General features: G+C 37.5%; 1 protein-coding gene across 2 annotated transcripts in view; it reads left to right on the forward strand.

Annotated features, from left to right (window-relative positions):
- Window positions 1-25,718, forward strand: part of LOC113060773 (exocyst complex component 4-like) — a 115,576-nt gene that overhangs the window by 64,955 nt on the left and 24,903 nt on the right. Inside the window, exon 11 of one of the 2 annotated variants that reach the window (XR_003278294.1) lies at window positions 15,050-15,217. Coding sequence is in view for 1 of the 2 variants with exons in the window: in XM_026229948.1 (XP_026085733.1) it covers window positions 15,050-15,269 (220 nt within the window). In the remaining variant the exon portion in view is untranslated. Of the gene's footprint in view, window positions 1-15,049; window positions 15,270-25,718 lie in introns of those variants that run through there. The other variant, XM_026229948.1, reaches the window with a different exon arrangement.

The raw sequence follows: 25,718 nt of genomic DNA on the forward strand, positions 1-25,718 counted from the left end.
GAGCGAAATACGAACCATATTATTTTGCCTCCGGCAACAGCGCAATCGATGATTGACTTGCCTCTTTCCAATAGCAAAAGCGAGGAAGACGCCAAATAATGCCATTTTAATAGGTTGCTTTTTGAGCAGCACCTTCCGAATTTAACCGAATCTTGCAGGTGCCCTCTGCCCCCTTGTGACCAAAACAACACCGGTATTTGTTTCACAGCCCTGTGATTCCCTCCCTCCATCTCAGCCCTCTTATTTCATTGTTTTCTTTTCACAACCAATCAAGCGGCAGTATAGTTCAAGTTCAAGTTCAATTTATTTGTATAGCGCATTTACAACAGCCTCCTGGCTGACCAAAGTGCTTTAACATAAGAGCAAGAATATTACACATACATAAAAATAGACCAGACAAAAAATTTAAAACCACCCATTTCAAAATGTAGCATAACACAGTAGTCAGTACACTAAGGAAAATAAAAAAGTTTTTAGCAAGGATTTAAAAATAGACAAGGAAGGGGCCAGTCTGATCTCTAAAGGCAGGGTATTCCAGAGTCGTGGCCCAGCCACTGCAAATGCACGCTCCCCTCTACGCTTTAGCCTAACGCGAGGGACCACCAGCAGAGCCTGGTCATAGGAACGTAGGTTTCTTGATGGAGTATAAGGTTGAAGAAGTTCAGATAAATAGACAGGAGCTTTGTTATGAAGGGATTTATAAATGAAGAGGAGAATTTTAAAGTCTATTCTCTGAGAAATTGGCAACCAGTGAAGGGATCTGAGAATTGGGGTTATGTGTTCATGTTTACGACAGTTTAAGAGAAGTCTGGCTGCAGCATTTTGTACAAGCTGAAGTCGTGCAATTTGAGATTTAGATATACCGCAATATAAAGAATTGCAGTAATCTAGACGCGATGTAACAAATGCATGAACAGCCATTTCTAGAGTTTTTGGAGTGAGAAAGTTTTTAATTTTAGACAGTAAACGAAGCTGATAGAAACTGGATCCAATAACAGAAGAGATATGTCTATCAAATTTTAAGTGTTGGTCAATAGTAATACCTAGGTTCTTCACCCGTGAGGATCTAAAAACGGATAAACTTTCTAGCTCAGGGCTTATACACTGAGAGTTGTCATTAGGACCGAAAACAATTACCTCGGTCTTGTCCTCGTTTAAGAAGAGGATATTTTGGGCTAGCCATAATTTCACCTCCTCTAAACATTGGAGAAGAGAAGTGATCGCAGTGGAGTTGTTTTTCTTAACTGGAAGATAGATTTGAGTGTCATCTGCGTAGAAATGAAAAGACACACCATGTTTTTTTAGAATAGAACCCAGAGGTAGCATGTACAGAGAGAATAGAGAGGGAGCTAAAATAGAGCCTTGTGGAAGGCCACAGGTCAGAGGAGCAGGGGAAGAGAAAAAATTTCCCAGTTTCACTAAAAACCTTCTGTCAGATAGGTATGACTGAAACCATTTCAGAGCGTTTGCTTTTAGACCTACCCAAGACTCTAGTCTAGATAATAGTATGGAGTGGTCTATGGTATCAAAAGCGGCTGATAAATCTAAAAGAATAAGAACCACGGAGTCCCCAGAATCAGTGGAGAGGTAAATATCATTTAACACCCTCAAAAGGGCGGACTCAGTGCTGTGAGCAGATTTAAAACCAGATTGAAAAACCTCATAAATAGAATTACTGGTCAAAAAGTGTTGAAGTTGATTCAGCACAATTTTCTCTAAAACTTTTGAAATAAAAGGCAAAACAGAAATTGGACGAAAATTTTTTAGAACAGTGTGGTCCAGTGAAGGCTTCTTGAGAAGAGGAGTGACTGTAGCAACTTTAAAGTCGGCAGGAACAGAGCCAGTTTGGAGACACTTATTAATAAGAGACAGCAGACCTGGCCCAATCGAATCAATAATTAATTTTAAAAATTTGGGGTGAATGATATCGCTAGAACAGAATGAGGGCTTAAGATTGTCAATCACCTCCTTCACTTCCTGGAGACTGATGGGTTCAAAAGCATCCAAAAATGCAGATGAAGATGACATGATAGGAGAGAGGGTTAAAGTTAAAGTGGGGCAGACACCAAGTCTTAAGTTAGTAATTTTGTCACTAAAATATCTCAAGAAGCTTTCACAGAGAGCATCAGAGGCAACAGGCAAGGTGTTAACAGAAGGATTGATAACAGATTGAATAATTGAAAACAAAACCTTAGGTTTAGAGTGATTAGATTCAATTATGTTAGAAAAGTATGCCGCTTTTGCAGACTTAGCTGCAGACTGGTATGAAGTAAGAGAGTCTCTGAACATTTGAAGAGAGATATGCAGCCTGTCTTTTTTCCATTTACGTTCTGCCTTTCTACAGTTTTGTCTTAGGAGACGGGTATCAGAGTTTTGCCACAGTATAGATTTTGTTTTTTGCTTGTGAGGCTTAAGGGGGGCAGTTGCATTTGCTGCCTTAAGCCAGGCAGAGTTCAAGAGGCTAAGATGTTGATCAGCATCCAAGTCAGATAACGGTTGATCTAAGTGCAACTGTGAGCAACAATCAGCAAAACACAAGTTGAAATTTGTGCTAAACTGAGGAGAGTAGAAGCGAGAAAGATTTACAGTAGTATTTGAAAAGTAAGAGAGCTCTGGAAGAGACAGTGTGAATAATATAGGCTTATGGTCAGAGATCATAAAATCAGAGAGCACAACATCAGTCACATCAAGCCCATATGAGAGTACAAGATCCAACGTATGTCCTTGAATATGAGTAGCGTCACTAATCCACTGGGATAGATTAAAAGCATCGATAATATTAAGAAACTCATGTGATAAGGGGTTAGACGGACAGCAGACATGGATATTAAAGTCGCCCACCAATAGAAAGCGATCGTAATTTGTGGCAATATTGCCGATCAGTTCAGTGAAATTCTGTATAAAATCCTTAGTGCAGTGCGGAGGACGGTAGATCACCACTAGACATACAGGACCATTCCAGTCCAAGTGAAGAAACTGAGCTTCAAAGCTGGAAAAGGCCGTTCCAGGGACCAATCGACAGCGTGCAGAGAGAGAGTTCTTTAAAATTGTTACTATGCCACCCCCGCGTCCACTCGGACGAGGAGAGTTAAAAAATGTGCAGTCATCAGGGATCAGATCAGAAAACGGAGTTAAATCACCAACCTTTATCCAGGATTCCGTGATAAACATAAAATCCAAGTTGTGAGCGGAGTAAAAGTCGTTTAGTAAGAAGGTCTTATTCACCAAGGAACGGGCATTTAATAATGCCATCTTCGGTGGAGGGATAATAACAGGAGATGAGGACGCTCTTTCCAGCGCGCGTAGATTACTGTGAGTTACTCCCCGACGTCGGGAGCCGAGGCCGATTCGGTGGAGACCGGAACGAGAAACAGGGCTCGTGTGCAGGGGGAGAACATGACGAAGCCACCGGTATGCCACGTCCAGTGGGCGCCAGGTAGTAGAGCCACCGTAAAACGATTCGTGAGAAGGATCCGAGAGAAGCCAGCCCGCAGATGAGCTTTCAGCTTCACGAAGTATCCTCCTCGGTTTCCTCGTTTCCTCCTTCGCTTTTTCCGCGGGATGTTGAGGGGCCACCGGCGGATATGTCCCGGGATAGCCGATGTGAACGGCTCATCGGTCTTGTTAAAGGAGCAGTGCACATCTAAAGTGTTTGTGAAAGAGGTCGCAACCGAGTTGCGAATATCCAAAAGTGCTTGACGGTCGTAGATTAAGAGCGTGTAGCAGTTTAAAAATAGAGCAGACAACCAGACAAGCAACCACAAGAGCGACAGACGGCTGGCCCAGTACACAGGCGCCATCTTGGAATCAATGTCAATTCAGTATACCTCAAACCATTTCAATATACCACTCGTGCAGATATACGGCAGCAAATGCCTGCTGGGAGAATAACACTCTGGCTTAGAGAGAGAGAGAATTGGTTAAAAAGTGAGTTGTGGGGTGCAAAACGAATACAAGGGTGGTAAATATGATTTAGTGTTTGTTTCCGATTTTGCAAATGGCTTCCTGAGCTCTATAAGACCAGTAGTGACTTGTAGATTGGTTTGTCTTTTAAGTGCACCTGTGGTTGATGGAAGGAATAGAAAAAAAAAAAACATATTTCTATTATAATGATCCCTGCACTCAGTTCACACGGTTACGATGTGACGCTGTAATGCAGTACAGTGTTACGCAGCTTTAAGAGTCCATTGTATGATCTGACCACTATAATGATCTATTGCAGGGGTCGCTGGCAAATAACAGCTACCCTTACAAGCTGTAAAGCCCCTTATCTGGCTCTGCTCTGCAGTACATCCTCTGGTCTGACGTAAGAAAGCACTTATTTTTAGTCTTGGTGTCTGCTGCAATGCAGTGTAGGGTCTTGGAGGGTGTTAAGTGTAGTTATGTACTCTAGTTTGGCTCTCTCTCTTTGTCTCTGAAAGGAAGGGACAGTTGCGTTTAGTGTCTGATGCTCAAGGGGCCTGTAGCGGACTACACCTACAGCAGTGAGTCATGCTGAATCATTCACTATGTGTCCACAAAGGCTGTTTAAATTGGATAAGAGTTGAAAAGAAAAGTTCTGTTTCATCTATTGTTTGTCAAAAAGTAGGAGCTTAAAGCCCAGGATCCAGACTGTGTCTGAATTTGTTTGAAATCTATTTGCTTTGATGACAGTCTGGATAACTTTGTGTGTTCATCATGTCTTCTTGCGAATTACTCTTTTGGACTTTTTTTTAATAATTCATTCAAAAAGGTTTAAAGCAATTGGTGCCAGAATTGCAGTTTTGAATCAGATTCACTCGTTAAATCGTTCAGAGCCGTTAATGTTTTCACAACTGACGCACTGTCAGTGAATCATTTTGACTCGTCTCTGACTCGAAACTAAACCAGAAAACAATCAGAAAAAAAAACCTTCCCAAGCTTGCAGAAGTTTGATTGAATTATATTTAAAGGAAACATTGACGTTTCACAAAATTGTATTGGTTAGCAATTCTGAATCGGTTGTAAGAAAAATAGTTTTGATGGAAAACTGTATTACTGTAACTTATAATCAACATATATTTGTCAACAATATTTAGACTTTTATTTAACAAGAAATATTTTTTCCAGTATTAACTGGGATAAGCTTTTTTTGTGATTCTCTAATATACCTAATTTCTCTAATTTGGTTTCAAAATGTTGAATATTAGACACCAATGACTCTAGTTTAAAAACATTTTTTAGTTAAGAGCCATGGAAGGATTAAAGGAAAGGATTAATTTAACCATGTAAAAAATCAAGTAAAAAAGGATTTTATTTCAAACCTGAATGTCATTCTTTTTTCCATTTTACACAGATTGGGTCATTTTAACTGTAGCTGGAACCCACGCTACTTTAGTCTGATTATAAATGCGCATATAAACACACTTATTGTTGCCTGTAGTTGTCTGTAATGTGCGATAATGGGTAAGAACGGATGTCAGTGGAGGGCATTATTTGGGCTGTAAAACAGTGTTAACGTCCTCTTGCCAAAATCCAATGTTTGTACACCAACACCAGACGAGGTGTTACTGAGCACAGACTTTCTAAAGTTCAGCCGACGCTCCACCGAGAGTGTTTCTTGAGTTCGCGTGTTTGTACGGTCTCTACTGTCACCTCAGAGGACCAGCCTTCGCTGTTTTCCACGGCCGGCACATAAATCATAAAGCTGGCCCTGGGCCGCGCTCTTTGGCAAAGCCTCTGTGATTTAATTAAGCCCTTCTCCTCAGCAGAGCCCCGAGGAGCTGGAACGTCGGAGCACTTACTAGGTTCTTTCAGTAGGAGACGCTGAGCTCTAATTGAAGGAGCTCTAAAGTGCTTAGAGTCCTGTTCGCCAATGGGATAGGATGATGACCTACCCGCGCTATTGGCTTTATAAAACTCTAGAACCCCCTCATGCACTGTTTAGTGAGCAGTCGCAGCTTCTATTAAGAAATGGGCCGTAGCGATTCGACCATTTTGTGGCCTGAAAGGGAGCTTGATTAGACCAGATCCCAAGGGGGGTTGAATTGTTAAGCCGGTAGTGTGTCAATCAACACTCCTCGCCCTTTAAACCGCACAATCATGCTGTTATCGCCTCGTGCGTGATGCCATTCGCCCATGCAGGCTCCCATTAAACGCAGGCCACTCCCAGCTTCTGCTCTAATGACTCAATTTGCAGAGTTTCCTCCCTCGCTCACACCACGCAGGGTAATAACAGCCCCCCGCTTCTCTGGAAACAAATGCTTTCAGTAGAAAAAAGACTGACAGGTTATTATCCAGTCCAGATGTGCGGTGGGCTGCTTTGGGAGGCAGTGATGTGTGTTTGTAAAGGCCACATTAAGCATTTAGAGGTGGAATAATGTAGTGTTGCGTTCACATACTTTTTCTCTGATTGTCGATGGTAGGTAAACACAGTCTGCTTTAGAAAATAGTGTATTAACAATGATAGATTTTCATATTTTTAATCGAAAGCACTTCACAGTGGAATGTGACAAAAGTATGTGAACCCCTGGTTTCGAAAGTTTCCTTTATTTCCATACCCATAACTTTTTTTTTTTTTACGGCAGAACACAAAAGATGTTTTAAATAACAGTGTAATGTTGGTCCCCATTGACTTTCATTGTATCATATTTTTATGCAAAAGAAAGAAAGTCATACAGATTGTACAACGTTGGTGAGTAAATGATGGCAGAATCTCCATTTTAACCTCCCGATAATCTTACAAATACCTCAGATAAACGTTTCCTGTAATTGCAGATCGGTCCGGAGAAATTTTTGCACCATTTCCATTTCCAAAACAGTTTTATTTAAGCAATATTCTTAGGATTTCTGGTCCAACTGATTTCTTAAGGTCAAAGCATCACATACTTTTTTCCCTCAAACTGTATATGCAGAAAAAGAGTGAAAAGGATGAGAAACTAGACAGTGGTAGGGGAAGATATAGAGAACTGGGTGAAAAGGCAATGCAAAGAACGTGAAAGTGAATCAGGAAGGGTAATTTGTCACCACGGGGACATGTCAGCCAAACGAGCCGATCTCATTTCCTGTTGACTGCAGGAATCCAAGCCCCTGGTCTTCTTTGTGTGATAGATTTCACCTAGTTTAATTGGCCTCAAACACCGCTTTCCCTCTCACTCGCACACTTACATTTTCATACCTCAAATAGCCAAATTTGTCGGACCTAAACAACATTTCATAATTTCCACCAGAAATGCGGCTCATTACAAACTGCTCTCTTTGGTTTGCCACTTTTGTTTTTGAAAATAATGATGCTTTAAAAAAAAAAAAAAAAAGTAGAGGAAATTTGTACTTTGTGACTCTGGCAATGTATCACACTTTCTCTCTGATTTCCACCTCCATGCATTTTAATTAGCGTGCCGGTCCTTTTCTTTCCAATAAGGCATTTCTATCCTATAACCATCGCTCTACCTTTGGTGTGTGTGTGTGTGCATGTGTGTAAAATCTGCAGCAGACAGCAGGAGGTCTCAGAGCTAGTGGGTGTATGTGTGGGTTGGCCATATTCATTTACCTCACCGCTGTCTTTGTAGGAGCGCAATGAAAGCTAAATGCATCGCACGGCAAAGTCGGTTTCGATAGTAACCTTATAAATGCAATCTTAATGCTTTCTAAAGACAGTTTCCCTTCGTTAAGGTGGCTGAAGAACTGACTGCACAGATATGTAAACAGAGAACTGACATACTGCCATCTAGTGGTTCGCTTAAGTATTCCAGTAGCTTGCTCTTCATGCTCATTTGTAATTAGACTTTACATAGATTTAACCATGTGAGACCTACTGAATTATACACTCTCTTTTTTTGACTAATTCATTATTGGCTTCGTAATTGAGATGAGGCATCAGCTATTAAAAACCTGCTTTTGAAGCAATATTAATTAATGGTCTATAAATTCCATAAAATCATCCCACACAGCAGTTTTTTTACGATCATTGAAAGGTGACTTCTCATTGTCACTCTGGTGCATATCCTTCACTCGTTATATTATGACAAGGTAAAAAAAAAAAAAGGTCATGAAATATGTAAAGATATATCTATGTTTTCTTCTGTTTGTGATGTAAAAATACTGTACATCTGATCATAAAAAATATGCTGGAAAGGCAGATGTGAAATCAAAATATTAGGACTGTCATTTGATTAAAACATTTTCTTAAATTAATTACATGTTATGCCAGTTGATTAATCATACATTTGCTAAGAAAATTTACTGACAAAAACCCACCAGATTATGATAATTTGAAGACATTAAATTATCGTAGCAGATGAATATTGATTAAAAGTGGTTTATGTCAGTATATTGTTTGTTTTATGCCCTTATAATTGAATATAGACCTAATAACGGCATGCATCAAGTCCACAGCAACAGATTTCTGCAATTGAGTCAGTCATTGTTTAGGATTTATTCATTTTATGTGTGCATTTTATTTCTGTATTTATTTTTACACTAGGTGGACTGTTTTTCAAAAACTATTTTACAGCCCAATGCATTTTAAGACTCTTGCATTTTCTTCTGTTCTGTTGCACTCCGACTGGCTTTAAACGCAATAACGATTTTCTGAATTCATTTTGGGCTGCTTTGCATTTACAGTAAGTGTTACTTCAACCCTGAATTGCTCCAATTGTAGCAGAACATACACCGCCATTTTCCCAAGTTTTTTCTTCTTCTATAAGTAAAGGAAGTTTTATTTTGAATTTTATATACATATATATATATATATAAAGATATAAAGATGTTTACCTCATAAAGGAAAAGATTTAAAACTGATTTAAAAAGGACTATTCCCCGAGGGAATAACAAAGCTTTAAATCTGTTTAGGCTTTTATGTCTAGATATAAAATGTAGTAGAAAAGCAGAAAAGTTTGTGAAAGCGTGACACCTGGCGAATCTGACGGCTTGTAGGTGTTTTGTGTGTGAGCACTCTGTTTGTGTCCTCAGTGTTCTCTCTCAGATCACATGAAGCTCTCTGTCAGTCTTCAGAAGTGAATATTACGCCAGACTGCAGCATGTCATGTTACACAAGCCAACCTGCCCAGCTGCTGAGCCAACGACAGACAGCAAACCTCAGGGCGCTTTTCTCTTATTGAAAAAATGACTCAGCTACACTATCCTTCATGTCCTCCCTCAACCTTTTTGTTCAGTAATCTTCAATAATACACAAATACTTACATATTTATACTACAAGGATGGTTTAATTACCGAGCTTGTAATTGGTTTGGAGGGGAGAAATACAGGAAGTGGCTGACGTACCATTTTCTGTGTGTGTGTGTTCACAGGCAGGGCTCTCTGCACACAATAATCCAGTGAAGGCCTTGGGCACAGACATCTGCTTTCTAATGACAGTTAATTAGATGCTGTTGAGCGCAATCAGAGGCAGTCAGCGCTAATAAACTGGGACTCAGTGTGTGTGCAGTGTTACTCGGTCTGTGTATGTCTGTGAGAGCGAGCGTCTACAGGATGAGGGCTTTGATTCAGAAGAGTCACATTCTATGAGTTGCTTTAGACGTCAGCCAGTGAATTCAGCCGAAGCCTGCAGTGGAGACCAGTGAAGAATTACAGTTCTGTTCAAGCTTGATGTTGAATCAAAGAGGTTGAACTGAAGGTGCTGACAGATCCAACTATTACTGAGAAATATTTGACCAAGTAGAAGTGTTTATCTAAATCTACTTGGCAACACTTTTTTGTATTATTTGATTCGATTTTTTTATGGATGGTTACTAGGATTTTTATTTTATCGCAGTGGGATGCGGTCGCAACTGTAGGATGTTCTAGGTGGTTGTAAAATAGTCCCAAATATGCACATCTAAACACTCGGGGTTGGAATTTGTTCATATCCCTGAGTGTGAGTGTGAGAAATGGAAATAATGAATCTTGTGACCACACACAGGCTAAAACCTCTGTTTATTCACAGTAGAGTTATAATCATTTTTCCTAGTCCTCCAGACCCTCATCATATGTTTAATTTCTGTTATCCTCTGGATGGATTAAGATCATCCATCATTGAATGGTTATGTCCCGATCACACGGCAGTAATTGTATTTCAGTAAAGAATGTAAAGGAGCCCAACTCTGATTACATGCCATAATCCCCTTATTAGCTGTGAGTTATGCTTACAGACATGAGGGGGGCTCAGTATGGTGACTGTTCCTGCTCTGATCCCACATCAGTGGGTTTTTTTTTTTTCACCCGTTGCTTACTTTAAAACACAGCAACAATTCTGTTACAGTGTTTTCTTTCTTTCTTTCTTTCTTTCTTTCTTTCTTTCTTTCTTTCTCACAATAAACGTGTGACTTGTTAATTAAGATTTCACAGACATGGATAGCCCACGCTGCGCAGTTGCCAAGGTGTCTTCATGGTATCTCTGTGGAGATGAAGGTCCAGCTGTGTTTGTTGTGCTCTGGAGCTTTCAGACATTTTGTCCCTGTTTTAAATCACTTTGGGGGGTTTTATGATAAGAATGCTAGGCAGCCCCTTATTGAATTTTCAGAATTTTGCCTATTTGCTGTCTGCAACCTTTGGAATTTATTGTTGTAATTTACTATTATATTGTATTATATTATATTTAGGGCTGGTAACGTTAATATGTGTGATTAATGTGTTACAATTATTTAATGTAATCAACGCAAAGTCGATCATATCCTTTCAAGCCGCTAAACTCCGGGAAAGTTTCTAGTCCAGTTATCCAGTAAGCAGATGCATTCAAACAATCAATCCATAACAGCGCTAATGTAAAGATGGCCAAGCTGATTACAACAGAGACAGCGGAGAGAATAAATACTCACGTTGCATTTTCAACAAATGTTTTTGCTTTAAAACACAAGCTCTGTTATTGTTTCGAAGAGTGGAGGAGTTTTACAGTAAGCAACGCATATCTGATATGTCTGATGGTTGGTTGGTTTACTTTGCTGGATAGAGCAATTGACAGTGTACAGTTAATCAGGATTAACCACAGAAAAAGGGTGTGATTAATCCGATTAATGATTTAAATATACTGACAGCCTTTATTGTATTATATTATAAGTTATGATGTTAAAATTATAATATAAAACAATAATAAATTATGTCTGACTCATTTGTTCATAACTGTCCATTCTACAGAAATTGCATGTGTTCATATATATATATATATATATATATATATGTCATGTCATGTCACACACATACTTATAGTTGTAATAAATTTTAACACGGGTGATATCGAGTCCAGAAATTCCTCTTCCATAGAGAATCATAACTGAAATGGAAATGAATGGCTTCTCTGATTTATAGATGGCTTACAATCTACCATCATAAGCAAGCAGTGAAAATGTAGTTTAAGTGTTCATTATGTTTACTACTAATGCACATATTTACAAAAAATGCATGGATCCCTCTGTTATTGTCATAGTGAAAAGTGTGGCTGTTCTCAGCAGGGCGTCTGTGGGCCCAGGTAACGATCTAGCCTGATTCTCTTTTTCCACCCTTTTCCTCTTGACTCAGTTTTCAAACATCTCTCAGCACATTAAAGCCTGGTTACACACTCACATGCTGTTCACACGTCTTAGGCGATTGCAGAGAGGAGCGTCCAACTTCTCCACCTGCCTAAAGCAGCGTGCCACAGATCAAACACAGAAAGAGAGTTTTTTGCTACTTCTTGCCCAGTAGGTTGAACAATTTTAAGATGGTCTGCTGTTGCTTTGATTAGCACTTAAGCGGAGCTCCAGACGACAACTAAGATTGCAAATGTGACAAAATCTAAAAACCAGACAATATGGCAACATTCAGTTTTTTGTTTCTTGCTCTTCACTTACTTTTTTCCAGGCTGTTCTGTGGGTCTTTCTTTAACACACGCTTCTGCTATGGCGGCCACTGTAGTCATGCTCACAGTTTCCCTGATGCATTTTTGTTCTTTGAATTTGGATGAATCAAAACTTGATTAGCTGAGAGAGCCAACGAGCCTTCATGGCAGCTGTCACCTTCCATTTACCTCACAAGACCAGTGATCAGACAAACTTATGGAATTAAATATTAGCACAGCGAGGTGATCACATGAAGGCTGCACTCATGATATGTATATGTGTGTTGCTGTGTGCACATGTTGCTGTGTGTCTGTTAGACAAGTGAGAGCAGAAGTAAGAGACACCATCTGGTGTGAATAATTCTTATCGAGGACATTTATATTGGTGACATAATGAAGTGGAGATTGAGCTATTATCTTTGTCTGTATTTTGAAACCATGCCAAATTATTCAAGAGGGTCCTGAGAAGCCCTGCCATATATTATATACAGTCCCGGCTGCAGAATTACGTGATACACAGAGCACAGAACAAATTTGAACTGAGACACTTCAATTACACTATACAATTTATGCACACTTTTCTGTCTGGAAGTTTATAGCTCCTCATTTTAAAAATTAAAGCTTGACTACATGGTCATTGGTGCTGATAAATTGTTGAACTGATTAGAGATGCACCATTTTTTAAGTTCTGGCCAATACCGATAATTATATAACTATATGGGGTGTGGCACCTGGCACGGTTCAACCTTTTCATTGTTCGGTGTGCTATGTTTATGGAGAAACTATACTTAAAAAAAAAAAATCTAACTACGAGCAACAGCACAAATAAATACAATAGAGAAAAGATACAAATAAAATAAACAGTGATTTTTTTTTTTTAGGGAGGTCTAGCATTAGTTTTTAGGGACAGATATTGAAAAAAGTAATCAAATGTAAAACAGCATATTGGACTGTATAAATTAAAGATTGTTCTTTATTAAAGTTACAAAAACGTTTTAATCAAGAGCAGTGAGTGATTTATTTGTTTTTGCTGTTCAATTAATATAAATACTGTCACTTTAAGAGAATGCGCTGATCCAGTAGGCCTACGTTCAGCCGGCTATGTCTGCTTTAGAATACTTACCAAAACGGGCATTTTGACATAATTTTTGTGTGAATTTGTCCATTTAAAAACAATACTTCAGAGAAAGCTTATATTTGCGCATGTTCTGAGGCACGGGTTTGTGGGCTTCGGATGAGCAAACGCACAAATCTTCACACTGCACGCGCGAGCTCGCATCCTCTGGCTTCAAAATGTTTAAACTGACAAAGCTTAAAGTGTTTAGTTTAAACACAGATATCAACGTGTGCTGTTCAGGTCTCATCTGTGCACGCGCTATCAGCACCTGGGTGATGACGGTATAAATGACTGCTCATATTCCAGCATAAGGCATTCACATTGTGAGTGCATGGTTTGTCCACTTTTTTTATGTCTGGGAATTCAGAATGCACATGCATCAACAGAAACATATATTAGCTGAACACTGTTTGTTTTACGTGTTATTTATAGCAAACCATATTAAAGATGCTTTGTCAGATTTAAGTTGAACTGCGGTCCCAGCCCATGGCGAACCATGTGTGGAGAACCGAACGGTTCGTTTTTTTTCAGTGAACCGTGCCATCCCTAATAACGATGTATAATTATTTATATACTATGTACTAAGTATTATTTATCCCTTAACTAGGTCCCATATGCATTAGTGTTTACTTTAATATATCAGGTGGACAAATGAATAAAATGACTCACAATGTGCTAATGAGCTCAGGAATTACTGTATGTAGTGTGTAAGACAAAAAAAAAGAAATCAAAATTTGAAAGAATGCACATTGGAGAAATGAGCATATAGGATTGTATATCCAATATTGACTAATTAAAAAATCTCCAATATCGGCCGATAACCGATACAGTATACTGATATATTGTGCATACTTACAGTAACACTGGTTTTTTTTTTCTAATAATTTTTTTCTATCAGTGTTTCTTAAAATAAGCATAGTGAGAATTTTTTTTTAAGAAGATTTACAATGTTTTAATGGCCGCAAGGGCCAATTTTTCTCTTAAAAGTTTCCTTTGGTTTTTATTGGTGTTGGACAACGATTACAATTTTTAATCACGATTAATTGAATGATTTAAATTAAATGATTTACTGTGATTAATCACATTGTGATCCACAAAATTCAAGAATTCAAGAATTCAAAAGTAGTGTATTGTGCACTTTTTTCATTTAAAAGTACTACTATATGAACAAAAGTGCAATGACATTTGGTTTGCAAACACTTCAAACAAATTATTGAAGCAGCTTTTTGTTATAGCAATATTCCTTTTACATAGTAGCAGTTAAAACAATTATTGTAAATCTCAACTTAAACATTAATGTAATCAAATTAAATAGCAAACCAAAGCTATATGCCACTGCTAGCGCATTAACATTTTTATAGACAATATTTTATAGTTTGTTATGGAAAAAAAAAAGATTTATAAAGTTAAAGGCTGTGGTACAGTTGTTTCTTACTGAGGGCTGAGCCATGCTTCCACTGTTAATGTCTGACACACACACACACACACACACATTCACGTGCACATGTGTGGATGGGCTCCCCTCTGCTGGGTTGACTAATTGGCTGTGCAGTGCTGAGGGAGGTGTTTAGAGTTGGGGGGTTGTGCAGCTGTAGTCTTGAAGTGATAAATCAGCGTTCCTGCTGATCTATGAGCCTCTGTCTGCTCGTACGCAACGGCCCGTCCCTGCTCAACACCTGTCTTGCTCCCTCACCGACACACATGGTGTATGTGCAGTACTTAACAGCCAGAAATTGAGCTTATATGTGTGTTTTTCAAGTCTGAGGCCATACTGAAAAACTGGCATTCAAAATTCAAGTTTAACCTGGAACAGAAAATGATAACATTAAAATATTAAAATTTTTATATTCTTTTTTTTTAATGAATATTAAAAAAACTTAAATTGTATTTCTTAAGCTTTTATCTCAAATTGCTATATACTAATAATATATTTTTATTATATAATTAAAAAAGGTACATTTTGAAATTAAATGCAAAACAAAACCGATATGCCAAAAAGTAATTGGCACACAAAACAAGTTTGATTCAAACCCAAATTTCCCACATCAGCACCACTGCACAATGTGCCAACCAATAAGCCTCAACTCTGATATATGCAAACTTAGTCAATGGACATGTCTCTTTTCTCTACTTTAATGAAAATGCTTTGTTTTCCGTGTCCTCAGGTTTATTCAGGAGATCGAGTCCCGTATGGGTCCGGCTCAGGCCAAGCAGTGTCAGCTACGCACCTTCCTCACCTACTACATCAACGATTTGTTTCTCAGCCAGGTCCGGACCGAGACCAATAAAGAGATTGAGTCTGTGACCAAAGTGTCCGACCCGCTCAAAATCCTGGCCAGCGCTGACACCATGAAAAACCTGGGCGTTCAAAGACCTCTTCTACAGGTATCTTTTCTTTTCTTTTTAAATGACCCTAAAATGAACTTCTTGGGATTTTTCAGAGAATGTATAAGTGCACACATACATAAGGAAAAATAGTACAGCCTTCTTTTTCTCCCTCTGTTATTCCCGCTCTCCTTCCCTTTCATTAGTCGATCCATTTATTAGACTAACTGTTCAAACAGCATTTGCCTACCGGTCAAGTGTACAAAAGCCCGGTCTGATTGTTTTCTCTTCTGAATTACACAGAGGGGGAAGGTTATTTTTTTCTTTTCCCGTCTCTTCTCCTTCACTCTCTCGAGAGTGCCGATAAAGGCCACCTACCCCCCTATCAACCTACATCATAATTGGAGCTGAAATTGTGTTTGATCCTGGCTGACCTGGAATCAGCAGTTAAGTGCAGCTTATATAACACACAGCACGGCACTGTGGCGACCAGCTGCCAGCTGTCCGTCTCTCCCAGGACTGCTTCCTGGCAGCACAGGAAGTGCAAGCTTTTATTGCCATAGAGACCACAGGATGTGCTTAGTTCATCAGCTAAGGGAATGAGTACGGTCTCACTTCTCAGCTTTCCAGTATTTGCTTCTTGTTGTAGTTTACATGCTTCTTAAAGAATCATTTTAAAATATAAGATTATTTAGTGCTGATTATATTATATTATATTATATTATATTATATTATATAGGAAAGTGGTGATTTTAAGTTTATTATAATTTAAAAGTTATATAAAAAATTAATGACATTTTAAAATAGAGGATAGTGGTGATTTTTTTTTTTTTTTTTTACTTTATTTTATAATGTAATCTATTATGATTTAAAAATGCCATTTTATAATACAGTCATTTAGTGTCGCTTTTAAGGTTATTATATAGTATTAGATTAGATAACAGAATTTTTATAAAATTATATTTATTATATTATTATATATATTATAAATTTATATATAATATTATATATAATATATTATATATAATATTATATATAATATAAATTTAATTAAAATTTAATTTAGATTAGATAACAGAATTTTTATAAAATTATATTTATTATATTATTATATAGTATTAGATTATATTATATAATAATTATTATATTATATTTTACATTAATATTATTTTATTTTAGTTCTGCCTTAAAGAAGCTACCAAACAGATATTGTCTTCTATGTTGAGCTGCATGTGTCTGTTTGTTCCTGAGTGTATTCATGTGCAATTGTGCATGTACAGCTGAGTTATATGAATGTCTTCCTGCTCTCTGAATCCATGATCTGGTCAATTAACCTCACGAGAAGCTCTCTTTGCAAATATGCGAGAGCAAGAAAGCACTTGTGCCGAGTGTAATGAGTTTAGCGCTCTGTTATAACTCAGATGAGAGCCATTATGGGCCCCCTTACTCTTTAAACTGAGACCTGTCATCTCAAGTTGTGTGTCGTGTGTGTACGTCTTAGCATTGCTTTCATTTTGAGAACAGTGGCGGTTCATTACTTAGGGGAAGGCACCAAAAGCTCACAGCCATTTGTTTACGATTATGATTTCTCCTTAACGAGGACTGCGGCATCTTGCTAATTACCCTGCTGGGCTAATGAGTGACTCTCTGGATAGCGGGAGCTCCATAAAATGTTCTTTTGTTTGGGATTTTTTTCCCCTTTATAATTACCTTCGATCAAAAAGCAGTTTTGCTCCTGACAGCTTGCGTGGCACGTCCCTTCCCGGCCTTTTGCTTTGTAGTGTTGTAGAACCGTTTCCTGGGTCGTGGTCTGTGTGTGTTAGAGAGAACGAGAGAGTTTGCTCTTCAGAGGCACTTTAATGAAGCCCTTCATGAAGAGCTGTATTAGAGTGTGAAGTTGTTTGCGTTCTCACAGACTTTGCAAAGTGCCTGTTGATTTTGAACTTCGCAGAGGAAAGAAAATCGGCACAGCATTCGGAAAGCATTGGCTTCGCATCCTTGTTCATCAGGGGCCAAAATGAACATTTGCCAAGCACCAAATGCGGGTAAAATTTGGCTTTAGTGAGTAAATAACATTTTACTCACCAAATGGCCTGTTATATTTCAAGAAAGTTAAATAGTTTTAAATGTGAAGCTCACAAAGACTGCATTATACGTTTAATGCAGTAAAAACAGTGATATTGTAAAATAGTAATACAATTTCAATTAACCGTTTTTAAGTTTTCTGTTTTAACATGCATTTAATACATCCCATTGGGCCCAACATTAGCATGTGTAAAGCAAGACTGAAGAGCAGCAGAGTTTTTTCCTCGATGTCTGTATGTTTCTGACATCAAAATACATGGAGCTTCAGCTTCATTTCTGAAGTTATTTTAGGAGTACGATCCTAAAGTTTAGTTTTCCAGCTCCCAGTGTTCAATGAGAAAGTACAAGACTAAAATTGACCCTCCTCTCAGATTGAACAGCCATCCGTCCTGTGAGCAGCCATGAAGTTGAGTGAGGCTTCTCTCCAGATTGTCTATTGCCTCTGTGATGCATTGTAGACCAAATGGAGAAGGCAAATGGTGCTTAAAGTAGTGCTCTCCTGTGGTCACGGAAATGATGACAGAGAGATGTGGGTGTGTGTTTATGGGTGCATGTCAGTGTATTCCAGGTGCCATGGCTCCGATGTTACAGCAGGTGTTTTATGAGAAATCAGCCTGGGAGAAGTGGAGCACTGATCCGTGGGGAAAGGGGGTTTTCTTTTAGTTTCACAACATTAAATATACTGCTCTTTGCCATCAGGAGCCATGTTAACACACACACATTAACACCCACTCCCATTTACTTACAGTTCTGCAAAGGAAAAACTCTCAGGACAGATTTTATGTCTGTTGTTGTCAGCATTTTTAAAGCTGAGCAATTTTGCCATAACCCAGTGTCACCTTTCCTTCTATAAACTTGTCCCCTAAACTTAATTTTGTTGGACAACCACCGTAATCAGGGTAGGCATTAATATATACAAATAAACCATAAAATCATCATATGTAATGTGTAATTGTATTTTGTATAACTATATGCATTTATAAATAACATTTCATTTAAATATTGTGGTGTGTGTGTGTGTGTTTTAATAATACTGAAAAATAACGTTTTTATGCAAATTTCATCCCCGTTTTGAAAACACATTTTGTTTTGAAAACATGTTTTCTATGTTGAAAAATTAACGTCAAGGTAGAATAACATGTAACAGATTGTTCTTCTATTAATCACATGCTTGTTTTCATTTGCTTAAAATTAAATACAGATGACACAACGCGACCATTTACTGATTATTTGGAAAAGGTTGCTTTTCAAAGGCTAATCTTAATGGAGAGTAGACATTTAGTTTAATTGTTAAACTTAATTAAAAACAATGCAGTTTTTTTTCTGTGTGTAATGAAAATTTGGAGACTGGTTTCTTGGCACATATTAGAATGGACAGCTGTGTGCTCTGGCAAAGAGAAGTGTTACTGCATTAGCATTAGCTGTTGCAATTTCGAGCACGGGCTTGTTTAACTACAGACAGCCCCTGCTATCAGTGCTCCTGTGTCGGAAGTTGGAGTTGGCTGTAATCACTTTGTCTAGTATGATAACAAGGCCAGTGATATCAGAAGTCCTGGCTATCCATGCTCTGCCTGCCCTCGGCCTTAAAGTCCTCTCCAGTTCTTTCTCTCTGCTGATCTGTTTCACTGATGCTATCTGCAGGTCCTGGGCCCACTGATTGATTTATTTCATTAGAAATGTTTTGAGGGGGTCACTGTGCAGCATGTTTGGAGATTGGCTCTATTAATCTTCCCCACCACAGGATCTACAGTGCCGCTTACATGTCCAGACACCTTGAGAATCAAGAATGCACTTGGTTTTAGCTGATGTTAGTGAAAAGTGGGAATTGGTAATTATATTTTGTAATGATCAGTATTTTTATTGTTAACTAAAACACTTTTTATTAAAATCGAAATGGTCAAATTAAATATTTAATACAAATAATAAATTAAAATATATTATATATATATATGTGTGATTTTTAAAATTTATATACATTCATATGTTCTGTAAGTGTAATATACAAATATTTCCAAATATTTTTGGAAAGTTCTAAAAAGTTTTGACATCATAAATACCAAAATGTTTGTTTTCTAGTAATCTACAGAAATTCAGCATTATTTTCAGCAAGTCTTTTCAGTTAAAGCAGATCTCAGTATAGGTGTTTTTGGCCGGAATTCATGGTTGGAGCTATAATGTAGTCAGAATATTCGAAGTCTGTTTTTAGAGACGTGATTTACTGTCTGTCTGTGCCATTCAGTCAAAGCTCATTGTGAAACGTGGACTTGAGCTGCCACCAGTGCTTTGCTAATGAAGCTGACCTTTTTAATCACACTGTATTCACTGTCAACATACACACACACACACACACACACACACACAGCCCTACACATCAGTCTAGAGTTGAACTAATGAGAGTGACCTTTTTGTTTATAGGGTCTGTGTTGTGTGGGGTGTATATTTGGTCTGTGTGTGTGTGTGTGTGTGTGTGTGTGTGCGATATCATTTGATTGGCATCCTGTAGTGTTAGGCTCTGTTAGAGGAGCACAGCTCAAAGATGGCGTGGGCCTTTATTATGACTTCTCATCACTGCAGAAACCAAAACAGACAGGTCTGGGTGGCATTGTCTAGACATTGTTTAAGTCTGCAGGAACTATTCTCTGTATAGAGACACCAAGATCATAGCAGAATCTAAATGATGGCCTGCAAGTTACTCTGATATTGTCTGGAATTTATTTCCATGTTTTTGTTTTGTTTTGTTTCAGGAAATATTTTAAAGCTGATATTAAAGGTCTCTCACAACCACAGACACCAGGATCACAGCAAGATCAAAATGTTGGCCCACATATCACCCTGATTTTGTCTGGATTATTATAAAAAAAATTCAGTTTAGTTTAGCTTAAGCAAAAAAAAAGTTAAGTAGGGATGGGCATTTTTGGCATTTTCTCATTTCGATCGTGATTGTAATGCAGCAATTAAAAAAATTAAAAAGGAATAGCTGCTTGCATGAGCTGTAACTTTACAACTTGTATCTGCACAAAAGGATGCAAATACCTGTGAACTTTAAGTTACGAGAGAGAGAAAGCTCCCGCCGTGATGCTTTTCATGACAATGCACAAAAACACTGACAAGGAAAGCAGACAATTTACTATAGATATCACATTATATAAGGTTCTAAATATAATGCTGTTTATGAAATGCCAGTGATGTGTATAGCATGAGAGAGAGAGAGAGAGAGAGAGAGAGAGAGAGAGAGAGAGGGCGAGCTCCCACTGTGATGTGCTTTCATAACAACGCACTGAAACATGGAAGGAATTTACTATAGGCTAGACTTCTATAAAGTTCTCATTATAATGCTGTTTATGGCAGATTTGTGCTATATTTTCATCTACATTATCAAGTGGTTCCTGGAATTTTCTTCACATTTAATTGAACTATGCCTACTGTTGAACAAATATGACAAAAAAGCACTGCTGCATTATTAAAATATCAGTAGAAAAAAAAAAGAAACATTTAAAAAGCAATATGACCATCTCAGATAACTAATATCGGGCATTACATTTGAGCATGAAACTAAACACTGGTAATATGCAGTTCATTCAGCATGTTAATATATGTTAATATCCCAACTAATCCTATATTAGATTAATCAGATATGTATGTACCTATAAACCAGACATCACTACCTGACTTCGGAGCTATGCTTCTCTCTCTTTTCACTTCTATAGCCTACTTTGGATGCTTTGCATAACCAATGAGAAAAAACTTTCATGATTATTGTTTTCATGATTGATCATCACTGTCACAGCTGAGTAGGCCTACTCGAGCACTCAATCGCTGTTCCAACCCCAAATTTATGCAGTTTTATTTTACAGATAGAATGGGATTGGAAAATCTTTTAAAAGCGATGCAGAAGGATCTCTCCATTAAGAAAACTGTTTTTCTTCACTGGTCACAGATGCATATAATGCTTCTAAATGGAGAATCCCTGTCACTGGCTCCATTGCCATTCAAGCCAAAACAGTTTTAAAAGTTAATCAGAAGTCATAGAATAATTTAGCATTTATGGAATTTTTGATTTCCAACAGTTTTGTTAATATGCTATGTAAGTATTTAGAGTCATTTTTCCGTGATGGCAATACATCATTTTCACAACCCCTTCTAACTTCTTTTCGTGACCTGCAGTTTGAGAACCTCCAATTTAATGTTTCGGTCAGCTGACTTGAGACCTGAACTAGATTTATGTGGCAAATTCATGTTATTACTTCAAAAGACTACAGTCCTTTCAATTGAACTGATGGAATTGATCAAGATTCGTCTGACAGTGATGCAGTGTGCACTCTCTCTTGTGTCCTTTAGGGCACAGTCACCTCCTCCTGTTTTTTTCTTTTCTGTTGTTACCTCAGAAACTCCTCTTTTCTGACTTGGGTTCCTCCCTCAGGCCAGCGTTAGTCTTTTGGGCTTCGACTGCACCAGAGTGGCCTGCTGACTGTGTTTCTCCACCTGTGGGCCGAAAAACAATCCCAACTCTCGCCAATGATCTTCCCCACCGACTCCAGCCTGACCTTGGGCTAAACCCCTACCTAAAGAGGGATTGTGGAAGAGACTGACAACGTTTATCACCAACTGCAGCCTGAATTCGGACTGTGGCTTTATTTTAGTTTACATGTACGAGGGGTTTAACTCTGGAGAAGTGAAGCTAATCTTTGCCTGTGGAACTAAAACAATGCAAAAGTGGCCAAAAATGTTGTCAGTCCTTGCTGCATTAAAGCATGCCAAGTTCTGGATTGAGGCCTACAGTAACTTGAGCTGAATTTGAAGAGAACTGCTCTTTTAAGTCATTTTAATATATTTCCACATAATTCCAGTACACCAGGGGTTTTCTGCAGGGTGTGTGTGTGCATATGTCTGTGCACAAACATCCGTTCCATAATGATAATGTGTATATCATTGCCTTCTGTTTGTTCCCCACACCATTAGCCCCATATGGCTCTATTTCAGGGGGTGTATGTGAGCCTAGAGAACTAAACATAAAGTTGACATCTCAGAGCTGCTACATTTATGATGGATTTATTTGTGGGCCTAGATTATAATGCTGAAGTAAGACTTTGGAAAAACTCCGGAAAAGAAAGAAAAAGTGAGTAAGCGAAGTTTGGAGGTGCAAGGTTAGAGGTGTATACACAAGAACTTAATTTTTTACTTGCCTGAAGTCATGTTCTGTTAAAATCTGTGGTATTTTGGCACAAATTCATCCTTGATTTGATTAGAAGCTTTAGATGAAGTCAGTATTCATGCACACACCCATAAACACACAGCTTAGATTGACCCTTGGCGATGTTGAATGTGAATTTACATTTGGATTGAACACTGTTGAGATCATTTATTTAGTAATCAGTTCTCCTGCAGAGATGGAGAGCCAGGGTACCTTTATTTAAATCATTTCTAATAAAACAGACGTAATCCTTTGCCAGCGGATTTACAGCAGGAAATGTACTATTATGCTGCTCGGTTTGCCTCGCTGCTCGAGCCTGTCACTCACACAACTCGCTTTAGAAGAAATAACAGGCTTACATTTAGTTGTTACACATGTCATATGTGTTTGCGGTTTTTGCCTGTGTGTTTGGCCTGTACTTCATCCCGTCAGGATGCTGAGAGCTACTGTATATAATAGCGCTTGAAAAAATAGTTCATGCACAAATACACATTTAATCACATATTTAACTTCATGTTGTTCTTGTATAACTGATTTTTAGCGGAATAGTCCACCTGAAATGAAAGTGAAGAATAAAAATTAAAAGTGATCTTTAAAATTGACCTTTTCCCCTTAATAAAAACTATAAAATATTTAATATTAATATTTATTATTAATAATGATTATTATTTATTATTAATAAATTATTTAATTATAATAATACATAATCATAGAAATACCCAAAACTAAATACAAAGTACAATATTTCATTTAATATTTTTAAATTAAATTATATAATATATTCTAAAATTAAATAATTAAATAAAATGTAATAAAATAAAATGTATAAATCTTCTACAGCTCTCATATTTACATTTACATTTATTCATTTAGCAGACACTTTTATCCAAAGCGACTTACAAATGTGGACAGTGGAAGCAATCAAGAACAACAAAAAGAGCAATGATATATAAGTGCTATAACAAGTCTCAGTTAGCTAAACGCAGTACACGTAGCAAGGGCTTTTAAGTAATATAATAAATAAAAAGAAAACAGATAGAATAAAAAAGAATAGAGCAAGCTAGTGTTATAGGTCTTGTATTTGTATATGTATATGTATATATATATGTATGTATAAACATATATGTATGTATAAACACACACACACACACACATAATTACATAATAAATGAAAAGAAAGTAGAATACAAAAAGATTAGAAAGGATTTTTTTTATAGAATTGCATTGGGCTTTCATCGTATGAAAAAAAAGTGAATAAATAGTGACAGTATTTTATTTTTATGTGAACTAACCCTTTAAACAAAGCATTACACACACACACACACACACACACACAGACACAACAGGAGAAGCAGAATCCTGCATCTGCATCTATTCACACAGATGTGTTGTGGTGGTGTTGCGGTTGAGTAGTAGGGTCATGTTGGCACGTGTGTGCATGTCTGTGGGTCTCAGTGGTGTACAGTCACACTGACAATGATGAATGAACTGTCGCACCGCTGCCCTTCTCATGCATTACACTCCTTTACCCTGGAGAGGCTTGTGTGTTTCTGCATGCGTTTTCATGCTTCTAATGTCATAAGAAATTGCTCTACCATATTCATTTACTATGAAATCTGTAAAGGTTTGTGGGTATGCACACCATGTAGAAATGTTTATATTTTTAACCCGCTGGTATGGGTTGGTTTAGGTGTGTGTGTGTCTGAAGTGCCGGAACGGTTCAGGTTAAATGCTCTGAACTCTGTGCTATAGGGTCAGAACTGGATTAATGGAGAAAACCCATGGCCCGTGAACCTCCTCTAAACACACACAGCCTCATCTCAACATCTGTCCACCAGCCTATCATCCGTTCTGAACGGGAAAACCCAGAAACGTTTACATTGTGATTTCTAGGCCTAGAAATGTAATGGAAATTAATACGATTTTAAAAATGGAAAAACGCTGGATTTTATACATGTGTATATATATATATATATATATATATATATATGCTTGATATTTAATTTTAGCCAAAAATTCTGTGAACGTGAATTACCCACTTCATTCATTTTTAATTAATAAATTAAAGATATATGTTAATTGTTCAATATTTCATATGATCTAGAAATACTCTGACATCACAATTATGCACATATGCTAAATATTATCTAAATTATACTGTATGTGTAATACATGTTTAGTTTAATCAATTAAATCTTTTACTTATTCTGTATGTAAAGCAAGAAGATTTTCAGTGAAGAATGTAAGTTTGTCCCAAAGGTGTGTGAACCCCATACTCTAGTAGCTTATTGGAACTGTATAGACATCTTTGCTCACGCTGCAAGTTTTTCCGTCAAAATTTTACTCTATTAAAAGTATCTGGTCAAAAGCTTTCCTCATTTATTTGAAAGTACAAAAAAATCCAACTGGCTGATTATATCAAGAGACTTTGGGAATGTTCTCATTAAAGTAACTTTAATGCAGAAACTGTGTAAAGCAGCTTTAAGCACAGTTTCGTCAATGTCCTGAATAATTCTGGTTATTGGATTCCTGATCTTTAAACCTGTTAACTGAAATTGAATTTGTTTGTAGATGTTTGACTCTTGCATATAGTTATTTAAAGCCTGTTCACTTTTTTTGGTCATATTGCTTTTTAAATGTTTCTTTTTTTTTTCTTTTCTCTTTAATACTGATATTTTAATAATGCAGCAGTGTTTTTTTTATGTCCTATTTGTTCATCACTAGGCATACTTCAATTAAATTTGAAGAAAATTTCAGGAATCACTTGATAATGTAGATGAAAATATAGCACAAATCTGCCATAAACAGCATTATAATGAGAACTTTATAGAAGTCTAGCCTATAGTAAATTCCTTCCCTGTGTTTCAGTGCGTTGTTATGAAAGCACATAGCTTTTTTATCCATTTCAAATGTTGACTACTCTCTCTCTCTCTCTCTCTCTCTCTCTCTCTCTCTCTCTTTCTTTCTATTTATATATGCATATAGGCAGCCATTAAAAAGCCATTGCTGTTGTGTCTCACAGTTCTACTTAGCATTTCACGAGAGAGCTTGTGTATGTGTGGCGTGATTTGTATGTATATACACACACTCAGGCCTCTGCATGTGTGTTAAGTTCTCTCTCCGCTCCACTGCATGTTGTGTTTCCCTCTCATGGACGTTCACCAGTTGAGCCCCTCTGCACGCTGAGCGTTCATTATTATGACTCTCTTCATTTATACTGCTCTAAACCTTCT

This window comes from Carassius auratus, chromosome 4 (assembly GCF_003368295.1).
Source record: "Carassius auratus strain Wakin chromosome 4, ASM336829v1, whole genome shotgun sequence".
Classification (NCBI taxonomy): Eukaryota; Metazoa; Chordata; class Actinopteri; order Cypriniformes; family Cyprinidae; genus Carassius; species Carassius auratus.